At 40.8% G+C, this 21,267-nt stretch overlaps 1 protein-coding gene across 6 annotated transcripts in view; it reads left to right on the top strand.

Annotated features, from left to right (window-relative positions):
* Nucleotides 1–21,267, top strand: part of TBXAS1 (thromboxane A synthase 1) — a 244,239-nt gene that overhangs the window by 174,921 nt on the left and 48,051 nt on the right. For all 6 annotated transcript variants that reach the window (XM_072334889.1, XM_072334898.1, XM_072334934.1 and 3 more), the window contains one exon: nucleotides 182–496. In XM_072334889.1, coding sequence (XP_072190990.1) covers nucleotides 182–496 — 315 coding nt within the window. The remainder of the gene's footprint in view (nucleotides 1–181; nucleotides 497–21,267) is intronic.

The raw sequence follows: 21,267 nt of genomic DNA, 5'->3' as shown, positions 1-21,267 counted from the left end.
GCTGATTTATAGAAGTCTCTTCATTCAGTGAAAGGTTGGTGGCTGTCCTATGGGATCTAGTGGACACTATAAATAGGAAACAACTCTCCTTTCATCTCCCATAGATAAAGGCATTGATCTGTAACCCATTCTTTGTGCTTCTTCTTATTACTTGTGCTTCTTCTCATTCTATGTTCTGCAGAGGCGCAGAGATTTTCTCCAGTGGATGCTTGACTCCCGCAACTCAGCTGATGCCTTGGCCGGTGGATATTTTGATAAGGTCTGTCCAGCCACCACTTCCAGCCAGAATGAGATGCCTCTTGTTGACACAACCTCATCTGAAAAGGCTCAGAAGATGCTAACTGAGGATGAGATAGCAGGCCAAGCTTTTCTCTTCCTGATTGCTGGGTATGAGACCACCACTAGCACACTGTCCTTTGCCACCTACTTGCTAGCAACCAACCCGGAGTGCCAGGAGAAGCTGCTTCAGGAGATAGATGAGTTCTCAGCAAAACATGTGAGTACAGTATGCTAGTGTGGAGCTTCCTGAAGGGAGCAAGAAAATATGGATATCACACAACCATGACACCTACATGGCTTCTATTTGCCTCAGTTTGCTGTGCATTGTTTATTAATATACTGTCAAGATTTTACACACTGTTACCCTACTTTTTCTCTTTCTTATGTGAAAGAGTTATAGCGGAAAGTTATCTGGTTAGTAGTTAGCTCTAATGTTGACTTAAAGTGAATAATATTATATGTTCGCTGATGGTGTATTCTCTGATTTCCAATTGGGAGGTTATGAGGGACAGAGTACCTATATGAAGTAGAGATTCTTTTGAGCAAAACTTCAAAATTGATCTAGGTATATTGATATTTAATGTGGGGCTCTTTTGTGTTTTATTTCTTCATTTACTATTCATTCATTTTGAAACAGTTAATTGATGTCGCTTTTCAGCAGCTGAAGAGATGACCCAGGATCTTTGTGTCATAATGGAAATGTAACCTTTACAACATATCTGACAGTGCTGAAATTAACCAGCTATGGGCAGATTCTAAAAATAGGCATTTTTATAGTTTCGTGTTGTCCAGGTAGTTTTGTTCCTTCTGTGGTCAACTGTATTTACTGATCTTTGTAAGGATGCGAAGAGAGTTATTATTAATCATAAACTTCAAAGTTTATTACTTCTTTTTTTCTTTTCCCTTCAGCAGCAAAATATGTGTGTGCTTAAAAAAAGAAGTCACTCATATGTAGTTCTCTTATAATGTTTTAGAATGATTTCTCCTTTGTTTTCTGTATTTATCAAAGAAGTTCATGTTTCCTGGTTCATCATCAACAGCACTTTGTGTATCTAGCAGACAGTTTAGCAACTATTGTTCTACTCTCCACTCCACACAAGTCATTTGTTATGAGAATTCAGACTGAGTGACTTTATCTTTTTCTTTCTACTGAACTTTTCTGTATTGGATCAAAAGTCCAACTTGTGAAAAACGATGCAAGGGATGACTGTCTGGTAGAATTAAAATGCTGGATTTGCATACTAAAGTACTTAATGATACAATTTTGGTAGTTTTATGCTTTCTATGCATTCCATGCACTGTGTTGTACTTAGAAAACAAGAAAAGAGTCATAAGATTATCTCCTTGGCTGGCAATATGATGTTCTTGGTTATGTAAAAGCATGACCATTCAAGAGTTACTGTTTCCCTCCTGTTGGTTGGGAAACAGAAAAGCCAGAATTTATGTACATGGAATGTTTTGTCTTGCATGAAGATGGTTTGAGAGTGGTGCTTCTCCACCAGATTCTTTTAGCTTCGAGAGTGCAGATGGACAACAGCTGAGCTTTTCCTCAGTGCATGCTTCCTGTACGATTATCATGGAATCATAGAATGGTTTGAGTTTGAAGGGACCTTAGGGATCATCTAGTTCCAACCCTAATGCTGTGGGAGGGTTGCCACCCACTAAATCAGGTGTATAGGTATGATCAGACTGTGTAAGTCTCTGGTGTAAGTTAATACAATGAAACCATGGATGCACTACATTCTAACTTACAGAATTCAGGTTACTTTCCTAGGTTATTAGATCTATGGTGCTCTAGTTGCACCATATATACTCGTTGCATTCACATACAGCAGCAGACCTAATCATGCCCTCATGTCCAGTTAGCTCAATTGACTTCCTTTAGGCTTGCAAGGTTGTGAAGGTGCAGCGTGGCCTGGAATATTTGTGATTTACCGATTAATACTGGTGGCAGAGTTGCACAAGAGAAATATCTGTTTCATAATCTCAAGAAGAATATGTTTCATTTCTTCTCCAATTCATTAAAATTAACATCCAAAGAAACTAAAGTGAAACTGCTGGGAGAGATTTCTAAATATGACAGGTTCATGATGTCCTTTCTATATGTATATGGATGGTTATATGAATTAGTATACTTTTTGATGTAATTGCATAGGAAGCTGATGAGGAATATTTGCCCTGCAAGCTGTCACTAACTTTTTGTAGACTTTTCATAGAGGGAGACTGTTTACGTGGTCATGCCTGTGTAAACAAGTACTGTGCCCCCATAGATCCACAGTCTGGCACAGCTGGCAGTGAGGGCTACTGGGTGCACACTGCACACATCTTGGAGTTTATTTTCGGTCAGTTTTAATCTGATCATGTGCACTAAATGCCACTTAGTAGCTGGAATGATCTTCTGGTTTAAGTGCTTGCACCCCTGAAGACTGTAGTGTGGGACTGTGCAACAGGCTTGCTTGTGAGCATGCTCCTGATCCAAGCTGGAACACTAATCCATCCCTATGTTGTATATGGTCTGTCTGAGCTGTCACTCATTGTTATTAGTATTTCAGTAACAATACAATCTAAATGAGTAATGCTAGACTCTATTGATTTTCTAAGAGGAATATTTGGCCTCTGCGGCATCAAAGGAGAGCTGTGAAGCTAGGAACAATTATAGCAGGGAAGTTAAAACATGATGTAGAGAGATGGAATTCAAATGAGTGGTTTTTTTTTTCATGTCAGTAGTGCACACAGTGTCATCTCAAACAATGTCCCATGTTTTGAGTTGGTTGGAAGAACCTTTCAAATCATTTCCCCATATTTTCTATCTTTCAGGTTTATGTGAGAACATATATGACTATGCAGCTGAGGAGAGGAGGGAGATAACTGTTCTTGGACTGTCTTTTAAGCAAGGAAATTCATGGTTCTAATCTGCATCACTCCATTCTTATTATAAAAAGATTATAACTTGAGGGGGGACAACGTGCTGCTTGAGCCTATTCCAGAATAAAAATAAGGATGCAACATTTTAGTCCCCTCAGTGACTGTAATTATCTACATTTAGCCTAGAAAATAAGATCCATGTGGACAGTTTGCATGTTACAGGAGTTATTTTAAAACAAGGAATATACAGATGCTCTGTTCATTTGTCATGCAAGAGAGGAAGAGGGCATAATAGCTACAGTTTGTTATTGAGTCAGTTGCTAAGAATTGATTAGGTTATAGCCTGTGCTCAGCACATCAGCTTTGCTCTTATCAAGGTGTTTTGCAGTTTTCCAGAAGGAGGTTAGAATGCCAAAGCATGGAGAATAGTATGGCCAAGTTGTTAGGACAAGTGGTGGAAGACTGCTTTGATTTGCAGATATGCAAGTGTTAAACACAGTAACCTCTCCAGCCAAATTTATACTCTGGTAACTATAACTACTAACTGCTCTCCACCACGTCCCCCTTCCTTCCTCCAAGCATTTCAGTTGCCTCATGTAGATGTTTTATTGCCCTAATTTGTGCTTGTAGAGCTGTGGTGTGATTTTACAGCAGCTGCTATGTTTCATCCTGGGGATGGCTGTACTTCAGTGGTGGACAGAGTGATTTATGTGTAGATAGGTCCTAGTTTATACACTCATTTACTGAAGTTTATAAAGACACATGGGAGCCATCTGAGAAAAGGTGCTATAAATGACAGTTTTCCTGATCCACCAGTGAAAACCTCAAAGTACAATGCCCTTGTGATAGCATGATAGGAGAGCAAGACCAGTGCATCTGGTCATACAGTGGTATTTTGGCAGCTCTGATTGAGTATACCCTTGAATTTGCTCTGATATTCATCTGTTTTGCTTGCACAGTGATTACCTTAGAGGACTAGGACAACAGGAAAGGGAAGGAGAAAGCATGGCTCATCATGGCTTTAAAGTAGGTACGAAGTGGGGGAGGTTAAAACAAGGCTTACTAGAGGTAAGCCTAGGGGAAATGCGGTGAATGGCTCAACCGAAGTGCATCTACACCAATGCAGGCAGCATGAGCAACAAATGGGAGGAGCTGGAAACTATCACATGGCTGGCAAACTATGAGTTTTTTGCTATTACTGAAACATGGTAGGATTGCTTCCACAACTGAAATGCTGCAATGGATGGCTATAAGCTCTTCAGAAGGAACAAGCAAGGAAGGAGAGGTGGTGGTGTGGCTTTCTGTGTTAGAGAACGTTTCAATGTTATTGAGCTAGGGCTGGGAAAGAGAAAGTTGGGACTTTGTGGGTCAGAATCAGCAGGAAGACCAACAGGGGTGATGTCTTGGTGGGCATCTGTTATAGGCTGCCTTATCAGGATGAATAGACAGACAAGGCATTCTAGGAGCAGCTGGCAGAAGTTGCATGATTGACAGCCCTTGTTCTATTCAGTTTCCCTGATATATACTGGAAATAAAATAGAGAGCAGAAGAAGCAGTCTAGGAAGTTTCTGGAGTGTGTGGAAGACAACTTCCTGGCACAGATGGTAAGAGCCTACCGGGGGTGGTACCCTGCTAGTTCTGTTGTTCATAAATATAGAAGGGCTGGTGGGAGATGTGGAGGTCGGGCACTGTCTTGGGGAGAGAAACTGCAAAATGGTAGAGTTCTTTATTCGTGGTGAAGTTAGAAGAGGACTCAGCCAAACTGCTACCTTGGGCTTCCAGAGGGCAGTCTTGGAACTGTTCAGGACACTGGTAGGGAGGGTCCCTTGAGATTCAGTCCTGAAGGGCAAAGGGATCTGGGAAGGCTAGGCACTCCTCAAGAAGGAAGTCATAGAGGTGCAGGAGCAGGTTGTCCCCCTGTACTGTATGTATATGAGCAGGCAGGGAATAAAAACAGTGTGGATGAACAGAGAACTTCTGAGGTTCTGGAAGAAAAAGAGAGTTTATCACCTGTGGAAGAAAGGATGGGAAAGAGAAACGTAGGAAGAAATTTATAAAGACAAAAGCAAGTTTGGACTCAACCTGGCCACTGTAGTAAAAGAGAACAAAAGTCTTTCATACAAGTACATTAGCAGTTAGAGGAGGACTAAAGAGAATCTCCATCCTTTACTGGATGCAGCATGGAATGTGACTGCTCAGGATAATGCTGAGGTTCTCAGTGTCTACATCTTTCATTAAAAGTCAGACTATATAGCGTATCCTTTGGATACACTACCTCCTGACCTGGAAGTCTGGGATGGGGAGCGGAATAAATCCCCCCATGATTCAGGTGGAAACAGTTAAAGACTCACCTAGACCATCATGAGTCCACAGGGCCAGATGGGATCCACCTGGGGCTGTTGAGGGAGCTGGAGAAGGTGATTGCCAAGCCACTTTCCACCATCTGTCAGTATTCCTGGATAGGTCCCAGAGGACTGGAGGCTTGCCTGTGCGACTCCCATCTACAAGAAAGGTTGTAAGGCAGATTCTGGAATCTACAGGCCTGTCAGTCTAACCTCAGTGCCAGGAAAGGTTATGGAACAGATAATCTTGAGTGAGATCACATGGCAAGTGTGCGACAACTGGAGTATCAGGTCCAGACAGCATGGGTTCATGAAAGGCAGGTCCTGTTTGACCAACCTGATCCTCTGTGACAGAGTGACCCATGTGGTGGATGAGGGAAAGGCTGTTGATGCCTTACCCAGACTTCAGCAAGGCCTTTGATACTGTCTTCCACAGTATTCTCTTGGAGAAGCTGGCAGCACATGGCTTGGACAGGTACGCTCTTTACTGGGTAAAGAACTGGCTGGAGGGCTAGGCCCAGAGAGTGCTGGTGAATGGAGTTTTAAATCCAGCTGGCAACCGGTTATACGTGGTATTCACCAGGAGTTGGCATTGGATCCTGTCCTGTTCAGTATCTTTACTAATGACCTGGATGAGGGCATTGAGTACACCCTCAGTAAGTTTGCAGATGACATCAAATTTGGAGGAAGTATCAATCTGCCTGAGGGTAGGAAGGCCTTACAGTGGGATCTGGGAAGGCTGGATAGCTGGTCTGAGCCCAGTGGGGTGAAATTTGACAAAAGTAAGTGCTGCATCCTGCACTTTGACCACAACAGCCCCTGACAATGCTACAGGCTTGGGGTAGAGTGGCTGGAAGACTGCATAGAGGAAATGGACCTGGGGGTATTGGTCAATTGAACCTCAGTTGAACACCCCAGATGGGCAAGAAGGACAATGGCATCCTGGGTTGTATCAGAAATAGTGTTGCCAATGGGAGCAGGGAAGTGATAATTCCCATGTACTCAGCACTGGTGAGGCTGCACCTTGAGTACTGTATCCAGTAGACATTGCCCAGTTTATGGATAAGTATAGGTATGCATGGTTCGTTTGAAATCCATATCACAACCGTGGACTTAACTGATCATTTGAAGTTACAACCCTAGTGGGTTTTCCTTACATTGTCTGGTAACCACTGATTGATAGGAGACTTAGAAACACCAGTACGTGGAGGAATTAAAAGCAATTAGTCCCAACATGGCTCTACTCTATCCAGTGTCCTATTAACAATTGCATACCTATTCATCGCTGGAGTGATTTGTTACCAACGTTTTCACCATTGTCTAGAGCCCATAAATTTTAAGTGCCCTTCCTTCAAAGTCCTGAGATGGTCTCTCATTATTTAAATGAAGATGGGGATTTTTCCTTAATGATGAAAAACAAATCTTCCTATTCCTATAAATATTTGCTATTTGTTTACGCTGTGGCACAGGAATATTCTCCATATGTATAATTGAAAATGTTGACTGGACTTATATCTGTGTTTCCTGCATGTCAGTAGTACTGAAGGATGCCAGCTCATTGTTTCATTTGTGAAAAGGTACAGCTTAATTCCATTATAGCTGCTGTGTGTGGTCACTTGTGAATGGGCTGGGTTGAGCTGGGTTGATACATAAGGCCCCTCCTCTGTGATTTATGAGTTTGATGCCATTATTTATCAAACATACTGGGTGTGGGCAGTGACTCATTTGGGGTAACTTGGCACATCATCACTGAATTGAGTGGAGTCAGTCTATTTTGCTGTGGCTTATGATTCTCTTCAACACATTGAGAAGCTCCTTCACTGATCTCTCTGCAGTCTAACAGATATGTCATATTGTAAAGGAGACTGTGCATTTTCAGAATTTCCCTTCCCTTAAAATTCCCAGAGAGCAATGAGAAGTAGCACCATTTTCATGGTGTCACTGTGCATGATTGAGTACTTTATATTTTTAAGCTGTTTATGCAAAGAATCTCCTTGGTAGCACAGACTGCTTTCTCTGAGCATTAGTGAGAGGTGAAAAGCAGAAAGATGGCACTGTCAGGGAATTACCCACAACAATTTGCATGAATTTGGTGCCTTTCATGCAGTATCTCAAGGCACTGCACTTTCAGAAGCCAGCAACTACAGAGACTAAGCTTCACTAAGTAAATATTGCTGACAGTGGAGGCATGCATTTATCAAGGGAGCCTGAATTGTAAATAGTTTGCAAAAAAAATCCCACAGAAAGAGTCACTGTTGCACATGCATATATATGTATATGTATAAAACACAGAAACAGTAGGCACAAGCAATGTTGTATCATGTTGCTGTTTATTCCATTCCAGAAAACAACCCTATTCAATTTATTTGTGTAAGAAGATATTGCAGAGCCTCACAGTATTCACAAGTGTCAGCTGCCAGCAATCAGTTTTGTTGTTAACAAATGAAAACATGCTTTTAAACATGCAGAAACCGAATGCTATTGAGTTATGTTTCTACAGTTTTTCACACAATGACTCGAAGTCTGAAATCAGTTAATTAGCTTTGTCTTACATCTGTATACACAGGTTGGAGATCGCTAAGTAGGAGAAGACATTATGTCCCTGCTTCTCTTAGCATCTAGAATCTACTGATTTAAATGCAGGCTTTTGGCTCAAGATCTGGATTCACTTTCCTTGGGGAGAGACTTTAATCTTTTTTTGTTTGTTTTTTTTTTAATTGACATATTCTCTTATGTACAAGAAGAGATAGCCTGAGCAAGTGCTTGAGCTCATGCTTATCTCGTTTGTGCCCACTTTGACATGAGCTTGGTCCCAGACCCAAAGGCTGAGGGGGAGCACTAAGGGAAAATTTGGACTCAGTTTGCCCACTGTACAAACCTTAGCAGGTATTTATTTACATAGTCATCCTATACCCCAGACACCTTTAAGGTGCCTAGCAGAGGATTTGACCTGTAAGATTTCTGGGAAGATTCCTGCTGCTGCTCCCACTTTACATGTGGGATGTGGTTTCTAGATAGACACAGTTGTCCTTTGTCAGAATTATGGGCAAACAAGAAGAGTGTGACCAGGCAGCAACCAAGTGAGGGCTATTCTTTTTGCTATGTATTTGTAGTTTTCATACTGTATCTACAGGTTTTGACTCTCTATAGGTATTTCTTTAAAAGGTAAGTACTTCCTGGAGATGAAAGTTGTTAATAATATGGAAAGAGTTGAGATGGTCAGCTAAAACACCCAGGGTGTGTTTTAGAAATGCTTTGGCTTCTAAAGTCTGCTCTTAGTCTATAGCAGTGAAGTCAGTGTTTCAGACCACAGAGATATCTTGGCATTATTCCCCCTTCCTTGACTTTTCCAACAATCTTACCAAAAAGACAGCCTTGTTATGAAAAAAAAATATATTGATTTTCTGGGCAAATCCTAACAACAGCTGTGAACTGGTGATTTTATATGTCCTGGAATGAGGTGCTGTTGAAATGATTAATGTGCCCATATTTCAAGGAATTTTATTTATTTTTGACATCATAACATTATAAGATTCTCTTCCTCCCACCTTCAACAACAACAAAAATAAAAATAATAATAATAAAAAAATTCCATTTGTTCAGTTCAAGCTTATCAGTCTCTCACCCATGAAGTCTAATTTATCTTTTGCTTGCAATGTCACATGTTGCTCAGTGACTCTACCTTATTGCTATTCTTGAGCAAAACTGAGTCTCGGGTAATGTATGCTGGACAGATATTCATTTTCAACCCCAATTTTTTTTTTTTCCTGGTAGTTTGCCATTCTCATAATAACCAGCCCACTATCACTGTTCACGTTAAAGAATTAATTTTTCTAGTGACATGGGACATTTAATGGTGAACATCTTAATAATAAAGCTTTTTAAATGCAATTAGACAGATCTGTTTAAAGAATAAGTAAATGAAAGGATGTAACTTCCTCATCTTTCTGTTTCCCATCTCCTCGCTATCTGAGGCTTGCTGTTGTATTGGTTTTGTTTTGGTTTGGTTTGTTTCTTTGAGAAAAGAGCATATTTGCTTTCAACATAAAGAAAAAATTGTCTGCTGAGTAAGAATCTTGCTACAGTTTTGTTCAAATTGGTGTCACAACTGCTCCTGCACAGCCCTCTGGACATTTTATGGCGATCAACACGCTTCCTCAAGAGACAGCATATTCATGCAAAAATCAGTGTTTAATCAGTACAGACTACCAGTGTTAGTGTTATCTTTCTAGCTACAAAGTAGCGGAGTCTTTACAGAGTTCCAGGTAGAATTGGTAGATACAATTTTGCATTGGACAGTTGAGCCTGGTAAAAGTGAGTAAGAAGATAAGGCCAAAGTAACATAACACTCATAACATAACATAACACTCCCCACCACATCTTTGGTAGAAAAATGCTCTTACTGATCTCGCCAGAGGAGTTATATATGGTAGAAAGAGAGGTGAAGTGTCACTTCACAACTTCTTAGGAATGGGGATGCCCCTCATAAATGCAGTTGCTTGATCTTTTGATGACTGACTGTCCAGCAATTAAGGAGATTAATGTGTGTGAAGTAAGGGTAAACAAAGGTGTTTAGATACTCATACACATTGATTTTCATGGGAGTTAGGCACCAAATGGTTTTCTAGAATGTATATATTGTTGAACTATAAGTACGTAGCTGTGACGGAAAGGATGGCCAGCTGCAGGCATAATCACAGAGGTAAGAAATCAGACAATCAAACCATCTTGACCCACTGAATTTACAAGTGAGTGAGGATGGTCTTGAACATCTACAGGAAGAATTAGGGATTTACAAGAAGAATTAGAGATCTGTGTGTGGTCATGAGGCTAGGATCTCATTGCAATCACAGTAACACAGTAAGACAGCTTGCATGACTGGAATACTCTCATGATCACTGTGTTCTTTTCAGGAAAGACAGACCAGCAAAGTGAGGCAGTGGAATTGCTCTTTATGTAATGGATGCCTAGTGATGAATTATGAGCATGTGGAGAGCTTATGAATGAGGATTAAATGGCAGGCTACTCTGGGTGACGCTGTTGTGGGTTTTTACTACAGGCAGCCTGATTAGGAGGAGGAAGTTAATGAGGCCTTCTACACACAGCTGAAAGTAACCTTACAACCACAGGCACTGGTTCGCATAGGAGACCACACAGATATTTGCTGGAAAAGCACCACTGCCAGTCATGCACCATCCAGGAGGTTCCTGTAGTGCATGAAGGATAATTTTCTGATGCTGGTGGTGGAGGAACCAATGAGGAGAAGCATGCTGCTAGAGCTTGATCCCACAAACAAGGCAGGACTGGTTGGGAATGCAAAGGCTTGGAGCAACACCGAATGCAGCAATCATAAGATAGTGGAGTTCAGGGTCTTACATGGAAGAAACAAGGCAGTAAGTAGGATTGGAACCCTGGACTTCAGGGGAGCTAACTGAACTCTTTAAGGACCTGATTGGAAGTATCCTGTTGGTTACATCAATGAAAGGGGAGGGGGGAAGAGAACTGGTTGACACTCAAGCAGCACTTCTTCCAAGCTCAAGGCTGGTGTATTCCTAAGAGTAAGAAATCAGGCAAAAGTGGCAGGAAACCTGCACTGATGAGCAAGTTGCTTGTGGAAAACCTTAAATGGAAGAAGAAATTCAGTTGGACTGGATGAACTCAAGAGGTCTTTTCCAATACATTCAGTTCTGTGATTTTGTGGTATGTTTCAGAACCCCACACTGTATTTCAGCATTATCAGTCAACATCATTCATCAGGCTGGAACTTGTCTCCTGGGGAAGACTGTGTGCTAGACAAAACAAAAAGCATTTCCAAGCTCTTTGTAAGTTAGCTTTGAACCGTGATGAGATCCCTCCATGTGCCCAGGATAACAGGCCAGTTTTTCAGGGGATGAACACATTGGTCTAACCCTGGCATTCTCATCTGCTACAGAGATCGTCACTGAACTGTCTATTTCTGAGATGCTTTCAGGGCACAGGGAAAAAAAAACTGGCATTTTGTGTGTGTGTGTGTGTGTGTGTGTGTGTGTGGAAAGAGTAAGAGATGAAAGGAGAAGTATGGTGGAACAGCTCATACAACACAGATGACCAACAAGTCATACATGTGTGTATGCACATACCTGCATATGAAAGAAAAAAAAGAAAATGAATTGTGGCTGAAGAAAAGAATATCTTTCATCTGAAAGCTGGACACAGATTCCTGAATTGTACATATTATATGTGTAAGGTGTGAAAGCTGAGGAGAACACATACTTAATTTGTTAAGAAATGACAAAATCCCAGCAGCAGCTGCAATGAAATTGAACTTGTATTCAACATGTTAATCTCCTAAAAATGATCTTAGCTTGTGTGAATGTGAGGTCAAAATGGAATTTTTCCTCCAGGTATGCACATAAATTAGGTTGCACTAATAGGAAATAACCAGTCCATTTATTTGTCAATAAGCATTCAAAGCGAAAGCTGAATGATCCTATGTCAGAAGGAAATGAAACTAGTTTGCATTTCATAATTATGCAAAGCAGTTCTTGGTAAAATGCACTTCTGGTGACCTCCTCTATTTTTTCCCTTCTCCTACCACACTGACAGCACATGTATTTAAATAATTTCCACTTCTAATGACATGTTTATGTGTTACTTTTATTTAGCTTGAGATGTCTTTTGTATTGTTTTCTGTGTTTATTCTTATGCTTCTCTTTTTATGTGGAATTAGGGAAAAAGTGGTATTTCTGGGTGTTCCCTTGCTCTGGAACTGTAGTTGTCTACCGGGGCAAAGGGAGTAGTCAGGAAGATGCAAAGAAAGGTAGGAAATCCATGTTATTTGAGGACTGTTCCATTTTACTCCGGCTGATAGGTTTTACTGTCTGAGAACTGGATGACACTGATTTTTTACTAGTTTATCCAGGAAATCTGGTGCTCGACTTTCAAAAGAGAGAATGGAAGTATTTTCCAAAGTAAGAATGATAGAACGATAGAATCACAGAATGGCCTGGGTTGAAAAGGACCTCGGCAATCATCCAGTTTCAACCCCTCTGCCATGGGCAGGGCTGCCAACCACTAGAACTAGTCCTCTACAGCAACTAAAAACTTTTAATTCAGTGTATATGATCGTGGTTTTTAATGTTTCAATCACTGCCCCAAAATGCTTTCTGTGGAAGTAGATCTTCACTGCTGTAGCAGCAAGTGAGATAGACAGTCAGGGCCTCAGTCATGGGAGAGAAATAACCTTTATGCCCTGGAAACCTTGACTGCCTGTACTAATCAACATGTAGTAGATGAAAGAGTGTTTGGATGAGGACTCATTTAATAAAAGTTAAAAGATTTTCTAGTTTCCTTAGTCAGGTCTCACACATAAAGAGTCTGAAGACTCAGTTCCTTTCTCAGTCCCAGGAATTGTCCTCTCTGGCTGCCACTGAGGCACTGGAACTGTTGAGCAAACACTTTTCAGCTGTATAAAATCTGTAGGTCGAAAATTCAACAGAATGTTCGTATTGTTTTCAAAATAAAAATCTTGGTTTTGTAGGCATCTGAAAGTAAAACTGAATTGAAGAATAGTTTCTGTTAGAAAGCAAAAACTTATTGCTATTTTTTTGTTTGTTTTTTGTTTTTCTTTTAAGACACCTTCAGGTCAAAAGGAGAAATCAGTTAAAATGATTTTGACCTTCTGGTACAATAGAAATTTGAATAAGCTTTTACATCTTTCTCAATACTCAGAGTTTCACTTCAAATCTAAAGGAGAAAATTGAGAACTTGAGAATTGGGCAATTATCCACAGCCCCTTATTGCTGTCATTGATCTACATGAAGGGATGAGAAAGTAACGGAATGTCAGCAAGTCATTGTATTGTGAGCTGGAACAAACCACTTTTAAGTGCTCTTGCTTTTTGGAATTTGTTTCTGAGATGCATCAAGTTCATATGCAATAAGGATATGATGTGAAGAAGGTTTTGTGCAGTCAGGAATGAAGATTTAATAGCCTGATAACTAGAGAAGCTTACAGATAATTTCAAGGTGTTAATCTAACCTTGCTGTGCCTTTAATCTTTAAGCATTCTGAAGAATGTGAAAAACAAAAGCTGACTGTTGTAATATCATAGAGTAGGCATGGAGAGAAAATTTCTTCCAGCAGAGCAGCTTTTAAATAAATTATTGCTTTATTTTTTTTGTTCCTCCATGATGGGGAAAAGTAGCTCTAAGATGAATTTAAAGGAAAGTGAATTTACTAAGTGTCCTGCATCTTTCTCTCCCACTAATTAGTAACAGTCAAACGCTCTTGTTCTGCAGACACTGACTACAAAGAAAAGGATAAAGAACTTGGGAAAGACTCTAGAGCTGAAATAATTAGGCAATTTATCATTTAGGATAATTGGACTTGTGCAAAGCAGTGTTATTTACCACAGGTTTCCATTTCTCCTAACCGGGTGTGAAAAATACAGCTACATCGATTGGGAAATGCTCTTGGTTCTTTTTCCACAATGCATTGTGCCAGAGACTCTCAGTTCAAAGTGTGATGTTCCTCCCAGTGATTTCTTTTCCCTCAGTGATCTTCAGAAGCAGCATTCAGCTTCTAAAACCTCAAACTGAAATTAGATTAAAGTGCCCAATATGGGGTCAGAAATGGGAGGGAAAGAGAGACGAGTTTCCACCAGGGAATTTTCACTTAACAAATGAAAGCCTTTGCTTTGTTTCAAAGGAAAAATTGCCAAGTAGAGGCACATCTTAATCACATTGGTAGCCAGCTGAGATGTTTATGCTAATTTACAAAGGTATGTAAGTATAAGATTCAGGGGGTCCAAAACTCCTGCCTCTGTGATGTGAAAAACAGGCATTTAAGTACCACTGGCAGATAGCTCTGATGTTTCAGTTTAAGGGAGAAGTAGGGAAGCAGGTATGAAGGCTTTCCTTGAATTTCACCTTACAGCTTGCTAGCAGTATGAATGACCTTTCCCTTGGATAATCAGCGAACTCCAGGCATTAAGAATGCCACAGGGCTCAGCCTTGCCAGAGGCCCTTCATTCCTTAAGATAGAGAGCACAGCTGCTCCTTTGCAGTGCATCAATTTATTGCACTCTTGCAGCTTTCTACCATTGCCCTCTGTTTTGAAGATTGCACCTTCACAAGCAGATATGTTTGTAGCAGATGCTCCAGAAATGTTCAAAGTTCTGAATTTCGCTCTCTGAAACACCTGGTTGAAGGTCTAAACCCAGTATTGCAGAACCAGGCCCTGGATATCACACTGAGCTCCCCAGTGCTGCCACCCAACTTGTGAGGTACTTGCCTAAGCTTTGGGTAGAGGAGTCTAAGTAGTAGGGTAATTGCTGGGCTGAGGCCGGTGGGGTGAAGTTCAACAAGACCAAGTGCCAGGTCCTGCACTTTGGCCTTAACAACCCCAGGCAATGCTACAGACCTGGGGCAGAGTGGCTGGAAAACTGTGTAGAGGAAATGGACTTGTGGGTATTGGTCAGTACTTGGTTGAATGTGAGCTAGCAGTGTTCCCAAGTGGGCAAGAAGTCCAGTGGTATCCTGGCTCATGTAAGAAATAGTGTTGCCAGCAGAAGCAAGGAAGTGATAATTCCCATGTATTTGGCTCTGGTGAGGCTGCACCTTGAGTACTGTATTCAGTTTTGGGCCCCTTGCTACAAGAAAGACATTGAGGTCCTTGAGTGTGTTTAGGGAAGGGCAACAGAGCTGTGAGGGGTCTGGAGCACAAGTCTTATGAGGAGTGGCTGTGGGAACTGGTGTTGTTCAGCCTGGAGAAGAGGGGGCTCGGGGGAGACCTTATTGCTCTCTACAGTGATCTCACAGGAGGTTGTGGAGAGGTGGAATTCATCCTCTCATATAACTAGCAATGGGACGAGAGGGGATGGCCTCAAGTTGCACCAGGGGAGAATCAGGTTGGCTGTTAGGAAAAACTTCTTCTCCGAAAGAGTCACCATCCCTGGAGGAGTTCAAGAAGCATTTAGGTGTTGTACTGAGGGTTGTGATGGGAAGTACTAGTTGTAGGTGGATGGTCCAATTGTATGATCTTGGACGTCTTTTCCAACCTTGGTGATTTTATGATCCTATTAATTGTTAAAGTAATTTTGCTCTAACCGCTTGTTATTAGCCAGCCAGCTGACTCCCCCACTGGGAAGAGAATCAGGGGAAAAGGCAATGTTTAAAAGCATTTTGCTGCTTGTCTGCAAGAAATTCACAAATATATGCTGCCAGGCTGTTGTAGATGGGTGCCATGGAAGTGCTTTTAAGTGGCACAGCTTGACACCCATTGCGTGCATGTCTTCAGAGAGTGTCATGTGTTGTGTGTTTTTTTCCTGCCAACGGCTTGTTATTTTAAAACAGTTGAATACGCTTGATATTTTCTTTAGCAAGGAGAAAGTCATGACTACCAGCGATTTTCTGTGGAGATGTAAGGAGTAGTAGGTTGTTACCTAAAATATTGCCTTTATCCTGAGCAAGCTGAACGCGTGACGAAATGCAAAATACAGATATAAATTTGGTAGAGCTTGATCCCTCGCCAAAGCAGTGTGTGAACTCAGGTACAGGAAGGAACACCTCTGCTGATGCAGACAAATTATCCAATGAAGAACATTTCACTATTTGTCAGTTTCTGTGCCATATCATGATTTGATGTTGATTGCTTTTGTTGAAAAGTGCCTTGACTGACATTCCACGGTTTTGGGGTTGTTTGGCTTAGGGCAAGGAGGCAAATATCTTTCTAGTAGCCCTACTGATTTACAAGGGCTATGTAAACTCTGTTTTTGACCCAGCACAGTAGGAAGGTAGGAACCAAAAGGTGGGGTGTGATTCTTGTGCTCACAGCCCCATGGAGCAGTAAGGACAGTGGCAGTCTTTCTCCAAAGCTGTTTCTCCAGGCTGGGTTAGATCTGAGACCTTGCCTAGTGATTTGTGCTTTGTTTTCCTTTCTTGAACCATTTGCTTCTTTCCTGAACATACAGATCTTTGCAGAGAACTGCCCAGGGAAACTACTCTGCCCATGTATGCCTTGTGGATAACCTTGCCTGTTGTTTTGCATTATGACAGTTGCCTGTGCTTTGCACAGGGTCTGTAATCCTTCTTATTTGATTCTGCAAAGCAGCTTATCTGTTTCTTCTGTTTACCCAGAGAGATGAGTGGTTCCTTTACCTACAAATCTGAACAATGTTTAACCCAGGCTCTAATTTGAGGCCATTCTTTAGACTGGGTACTCCACCTATTCAGCATTGCAGTTTTTGGCAGTGGGAGCAAGATGTTGTGTGTTTTCTAAATATTTTAAGTTACTGTAGCACTTTTCATACGTTAACACTCAAATGATACATAAGTACTAACCTATAAATATCTGTGCAAGGCTTGTAATATTAATGGCCCTGCTTTTTACATCAGAACACAAGGAAGTTTTAGTGTGAGTAAAAGAGACCTCATAATATTTGTAAGTTGTGTTTGATATAAATGCCAAAGAATTTTTTTGTAAAATAATACGATGCTTTGTACACGGGTTTAAATGAAAATACATGGATTTTCATTGCGTAGAGATCTGAATCTCTTCACTCACTAGGTCTACTGGAGTGCTTAAATTAAAGGATGTGCATTGCCCTGTGCAAGGAGAGAAATGCAAATATCTTTTTCCTGGTGCTTTGAGTAGTCTCACAAAGCAAATATCTTTCCATTCTGCAGGAATAAAAATAGAGATATTGTCTATGAAATTAATTAAACCGTAGATTTTAAGTTCAAGAGATCATTGCCATGCGGTCTAATCTTGTGTACAACCAAGGATGTAGGACTTCACTGAATTTAATCTGTTTAAATTACTGTATCTTTTAAAGAAAACTCCCCATTGCTTAAATTAAATGGCATAAAATGTCTTTCCAGACTTCGAAAATGAAGAATCCTAAGAAAAACAAGTGAAACAAAATGCTTTGTTAATCTTTTTAATTATCCTTGTTCCACTGTTGCAAGTTTGACTGTTCCAGAAACATTGGACAGCCCTGTCGTCAACATGCTGTCCTTACAGAATTGTGGAACCCTCCACATTTTGCATTAATTAAACATATAAATCCTACAAACCATATGTAGGGTAATCGCAAATGAGGAGCCTGATTTTCAGTTTCCATTTATGTCCTTTCATCACTCCTGCATTGGGAATGGATTGTCAAGGTGTGCATACATCCTTGCTTATCTACAACAGTATTACCATCATCTTATGCCTGTCTGGTGCCATCTTGTTAACATATAAACAAGTGCTTGAAGTGATGGCAGTTCTTGTTTATGCTGCTGTGGTAGGACCTTAGCGTAACTGAGGACTAGGCTCTGAAGACAATTCCTTGTGATTACAGTCCAGTTGCTGAAAGGAAAAAAGCAATACTCAGCTTGCTTGCAAGGAGCACAAAGCAAACCAGTAATTCAGAAAATGATTAGAGAAAGGGAAGAAAAAAACATGAAACACACCAGCAAGTTTTCCTTCTTTATTAATGGAAGAATGTGAGTGTTTTTTTGTCATGCTCTGTGGCTTGATATGGGGAATATAAGCCATGCAAAATAATGGCTTCTCTTATAAAATTTAAAGATGGAGTGGAAAAAATTGTTTCAGTCCTTTTGGTTCACACTACTTTTTTTTTGTTTTTTATGCACAGTTGGACTGAAGTAGGAACTTTGATATAGGAATGCAGATTATTTGATTGAATTTTGGACCTTGATAGGGGATAACTTCATTTTGTAGAGTGATTATATCAAGATGCCTCTAACTTAGTAAATCTGCAAAGACTTGACCCAAAGCCTTGGGAGAGTGTTGCTTTGGTTCAGATGCTAAGTGAGAAGAGTGCTGTGCTTCTGTAATCAAGCAGCTGCTGGAGCTGCTCTCAGGGTTGTTGTTGTGTGCTCAGCCCCCAGGACCAGCTGCTCTGCTGTAATTTGGGGCCAGTGCTGAGGGGGAGTGAGGGACATAGTAAACAGGCAGACTAGCAGTAAATGACAAGAGGGATATGATATGTAACATTAACCAGGCTCAGTGTTTGCTTAGGCTGTGGAATACTCTTTTAAATCAATCTTTTATTATCATTGGAGCCTTAGCTGTTCACTTAAATGGAGAACAATGCAAGGACATGGAAATGGTGCAAAGCGAGCATCCTGCTTTCTCTACTAGCTCTGATTTTATAAGAAAACCAGAGATAGATCCAGGTCATAACATGCAAATGTGAACTTTTTCCATGTTTGGCAGTGTTTGGAACTGGGCTCTGGTTTCATCCCTGTTCCTGCCATAAGGACTCATCTCATTCACCAGTCATATTGTGCATAAATCCAGCTGGGAATGTCACACAAGGAATCCTCCCTCTCCTACTTGGTCTTTCTGACAACCAACAACCTATCACAATTTTGTTTAATCTCTTCCACTAGTTAGTTACCCTTCTCCTAAAGGAGAATTCTGTTTGTTTCTATTTTTAATGTTTTGCTCTTAGATTCCCCTGAACTTCCATCATCCTTTGGCATCTGAGTATAAGACCTTTTGCACATGAGAGAGATTTTCTCCTCTTTGTACAATTGTAATTGTATTCTGCAATGGTATCAGCTGTTGGTGTTTCCTCATACAATTGTTAAGTGCCTAAAATTTTGTTCAGTAGAATGTCTTTCTTCAAATCATATTTGCTTATTTAATTAAGAGGATGGTCAGTATGTGTGACAGTTTTCAAAGGTTCAGCTGTGTTTTTTTAACATGCTTTGAAAAATGTGGGCATCAGAATCAGAGAGAGTATTCTAAAATCAGTGTGAAATATTACCCAGCTTATCTCACAGACCTAGCAAGACTCAGAATCACAGAATCACAGAATCACAGAATGACCCGGGTTGGAAGGGACCTCAAGGATCATGTAGTTCCAACCCCCCTGCCTAGCAGGGCCACCAAACATACGCCTATACTAGATCAGGTTGCCCAGAGCCCCGTCCAACCTGGTCTTGAACACCTCCAAGGACGGGGCATCCACAACCTCCCTGGGCAGCCTGTTCCAGGACCTAACCACTCTCCTAGTAAAGAACTTCCCCCTAACATCCAACCTAAATCTTCCCTCTTTTAACTTAAAACCATTTCCCCTAGTCCTGCTGTTATCAGCCCTTTCGAAGAGTTTGCTCCCCTCAAGCAAGGGGAGTCAAGTCAAGCAAGGGGAGTCAAGTCAAGCAAGACTCAGTGTTTGCTTGTTTCAAATGATGCAGCTGTTATTGGAGTTTAGCATTTCTAAGTGATTTTAGATCTTTCATTGTATTATTTTCCTTTTTCTGTAGTTCTACAAATACAGTGAGAGAAATCAGCTGCAAAGCATGGGCATAAGTTGGGATTTGGAGGGGGTTGATTTATAGGAAAATGGTATTACCAGATCTCCTAACACCTCCTGAATCAAAATGTTGCTGGAATGCTTGCTTGGTTGAAATCTGAATCCTATCTTTTATATTTTTCTGTGTTTCAGATTAGGGAAGCAGTAAATTTAATCACACTAGCACTCAGTCTTTGCAGAGAAACGTGGTAGCCAAGAGACACTTGCTATGCGTATGTAGATGTATAAATTCTAAGCAGCTCATTGACAAATGCTACCAAGCCCTCATGGATGTCTTTGCACATCTAAATTTATGTGCACTTATATATATATCCTCTAACACTGAACTAGGCTTTAGGCTGGTAATTGTAGACCAGCACACCAGTCGGTGTGTTTTTGAAAAGATCTTGAGAGAACTTCCTTTTCTGAGTCAGCAGTGGGGAGAAACTGCTTTCCATGTGTTTTGATTTTAACCTCTTCATTTTTGGACTGTATGAGGCTAAAAAGAGAATCAAACACATCCTCGTTATCAGCTGGAGATGGTAGGTTTCTCCTATGGTAGACTCAATTCTGGTTCATCCAGCTACCACTAGAGATATGAAATGGAGATGTTTGGTTTTGGTGCAGGAAGCTGCAAATTTACAGAATCACAGAAATGTAGGGGCTGGAAGGGACCTCTAGAAATCATGGAGTCCAACTCCCTTCTAAAGCAGGTTCCCTACAATAGGTCACACAGGAAGGCATCCAGACGGGTCTTGAATATCTCCAGAGAAGGAGACTCTGCAACCTCTCTGGGCAGCCTGTTCCAGTGCTATTTTACTCTTGTAGTAAAGATGTTTTTGTCCATGTATTTGTGTGGAACATCCAACATTCTAGTTTTTGGCCATTGCTCCAGATCTTGAACTTAAAATTCCTTCAGGGCTTATGGATGTTATTTTGTTGAGACTTGAAACAGGAAGAGGCAGAGCTGCAAAAGCAACACACAGAGATGTAATGTGCCGTTAAGCCTGCAGCACTGGAAGGTCTGGACAAGCACTAGTTAAAGCTAGTTAATTATTTAAGAAAAAAATTATGAAGCATAAAATATTCAAACTGCCTGTGTCTGATGCATGCCATTGCCACAATGGCACACACACCTGAATTTTAAATTCTCGCCTCTTTATTATCCTTTTTTAAAGTAAAGATGTTTCAATACTAAAGATGGAATATTTATTTGCCAGGCATTAATAATAAACAAAACATAGGGGAGGTTATTTTTAATTTGCTTCTTCCAGAGGGTGATATACCTTCTTCCTTTAAAATGAAAATCATTTACAGCAGTCCTTAGCTCTCTCGGAAATGAATAACTTACTAAGTGTTGTGATAATTGCGCAGAGAACCCGTTACGGTAACACAGTGTAGCTACAAACTGACTGGGAAATTGGTGCCTTGAGTCTGAAATTACATGTTACAGTTACCAGGCGTCATTTCAGATTAGCTGTACCTGTCTGGT

The sequence above is a fragment of the Excalfactoria chinensis genome, chromosome 1 (genome assembly GCF_039878825.1).
Source record: "Excalfactoria chinensis isolate bCotChi1 chromosome 1, bCotChi1.hap2, whole genome shotgun sequence".
Lineage (NCBI taxonomy): Eukaryota > Metazoa > Chordata > Aves > Galliformes > Phasianidae > Excalfactoria > Excalfactoria chinensis.
This window is presented reverse-complemented; position numbering and strand designations above follow the sequence as displayed.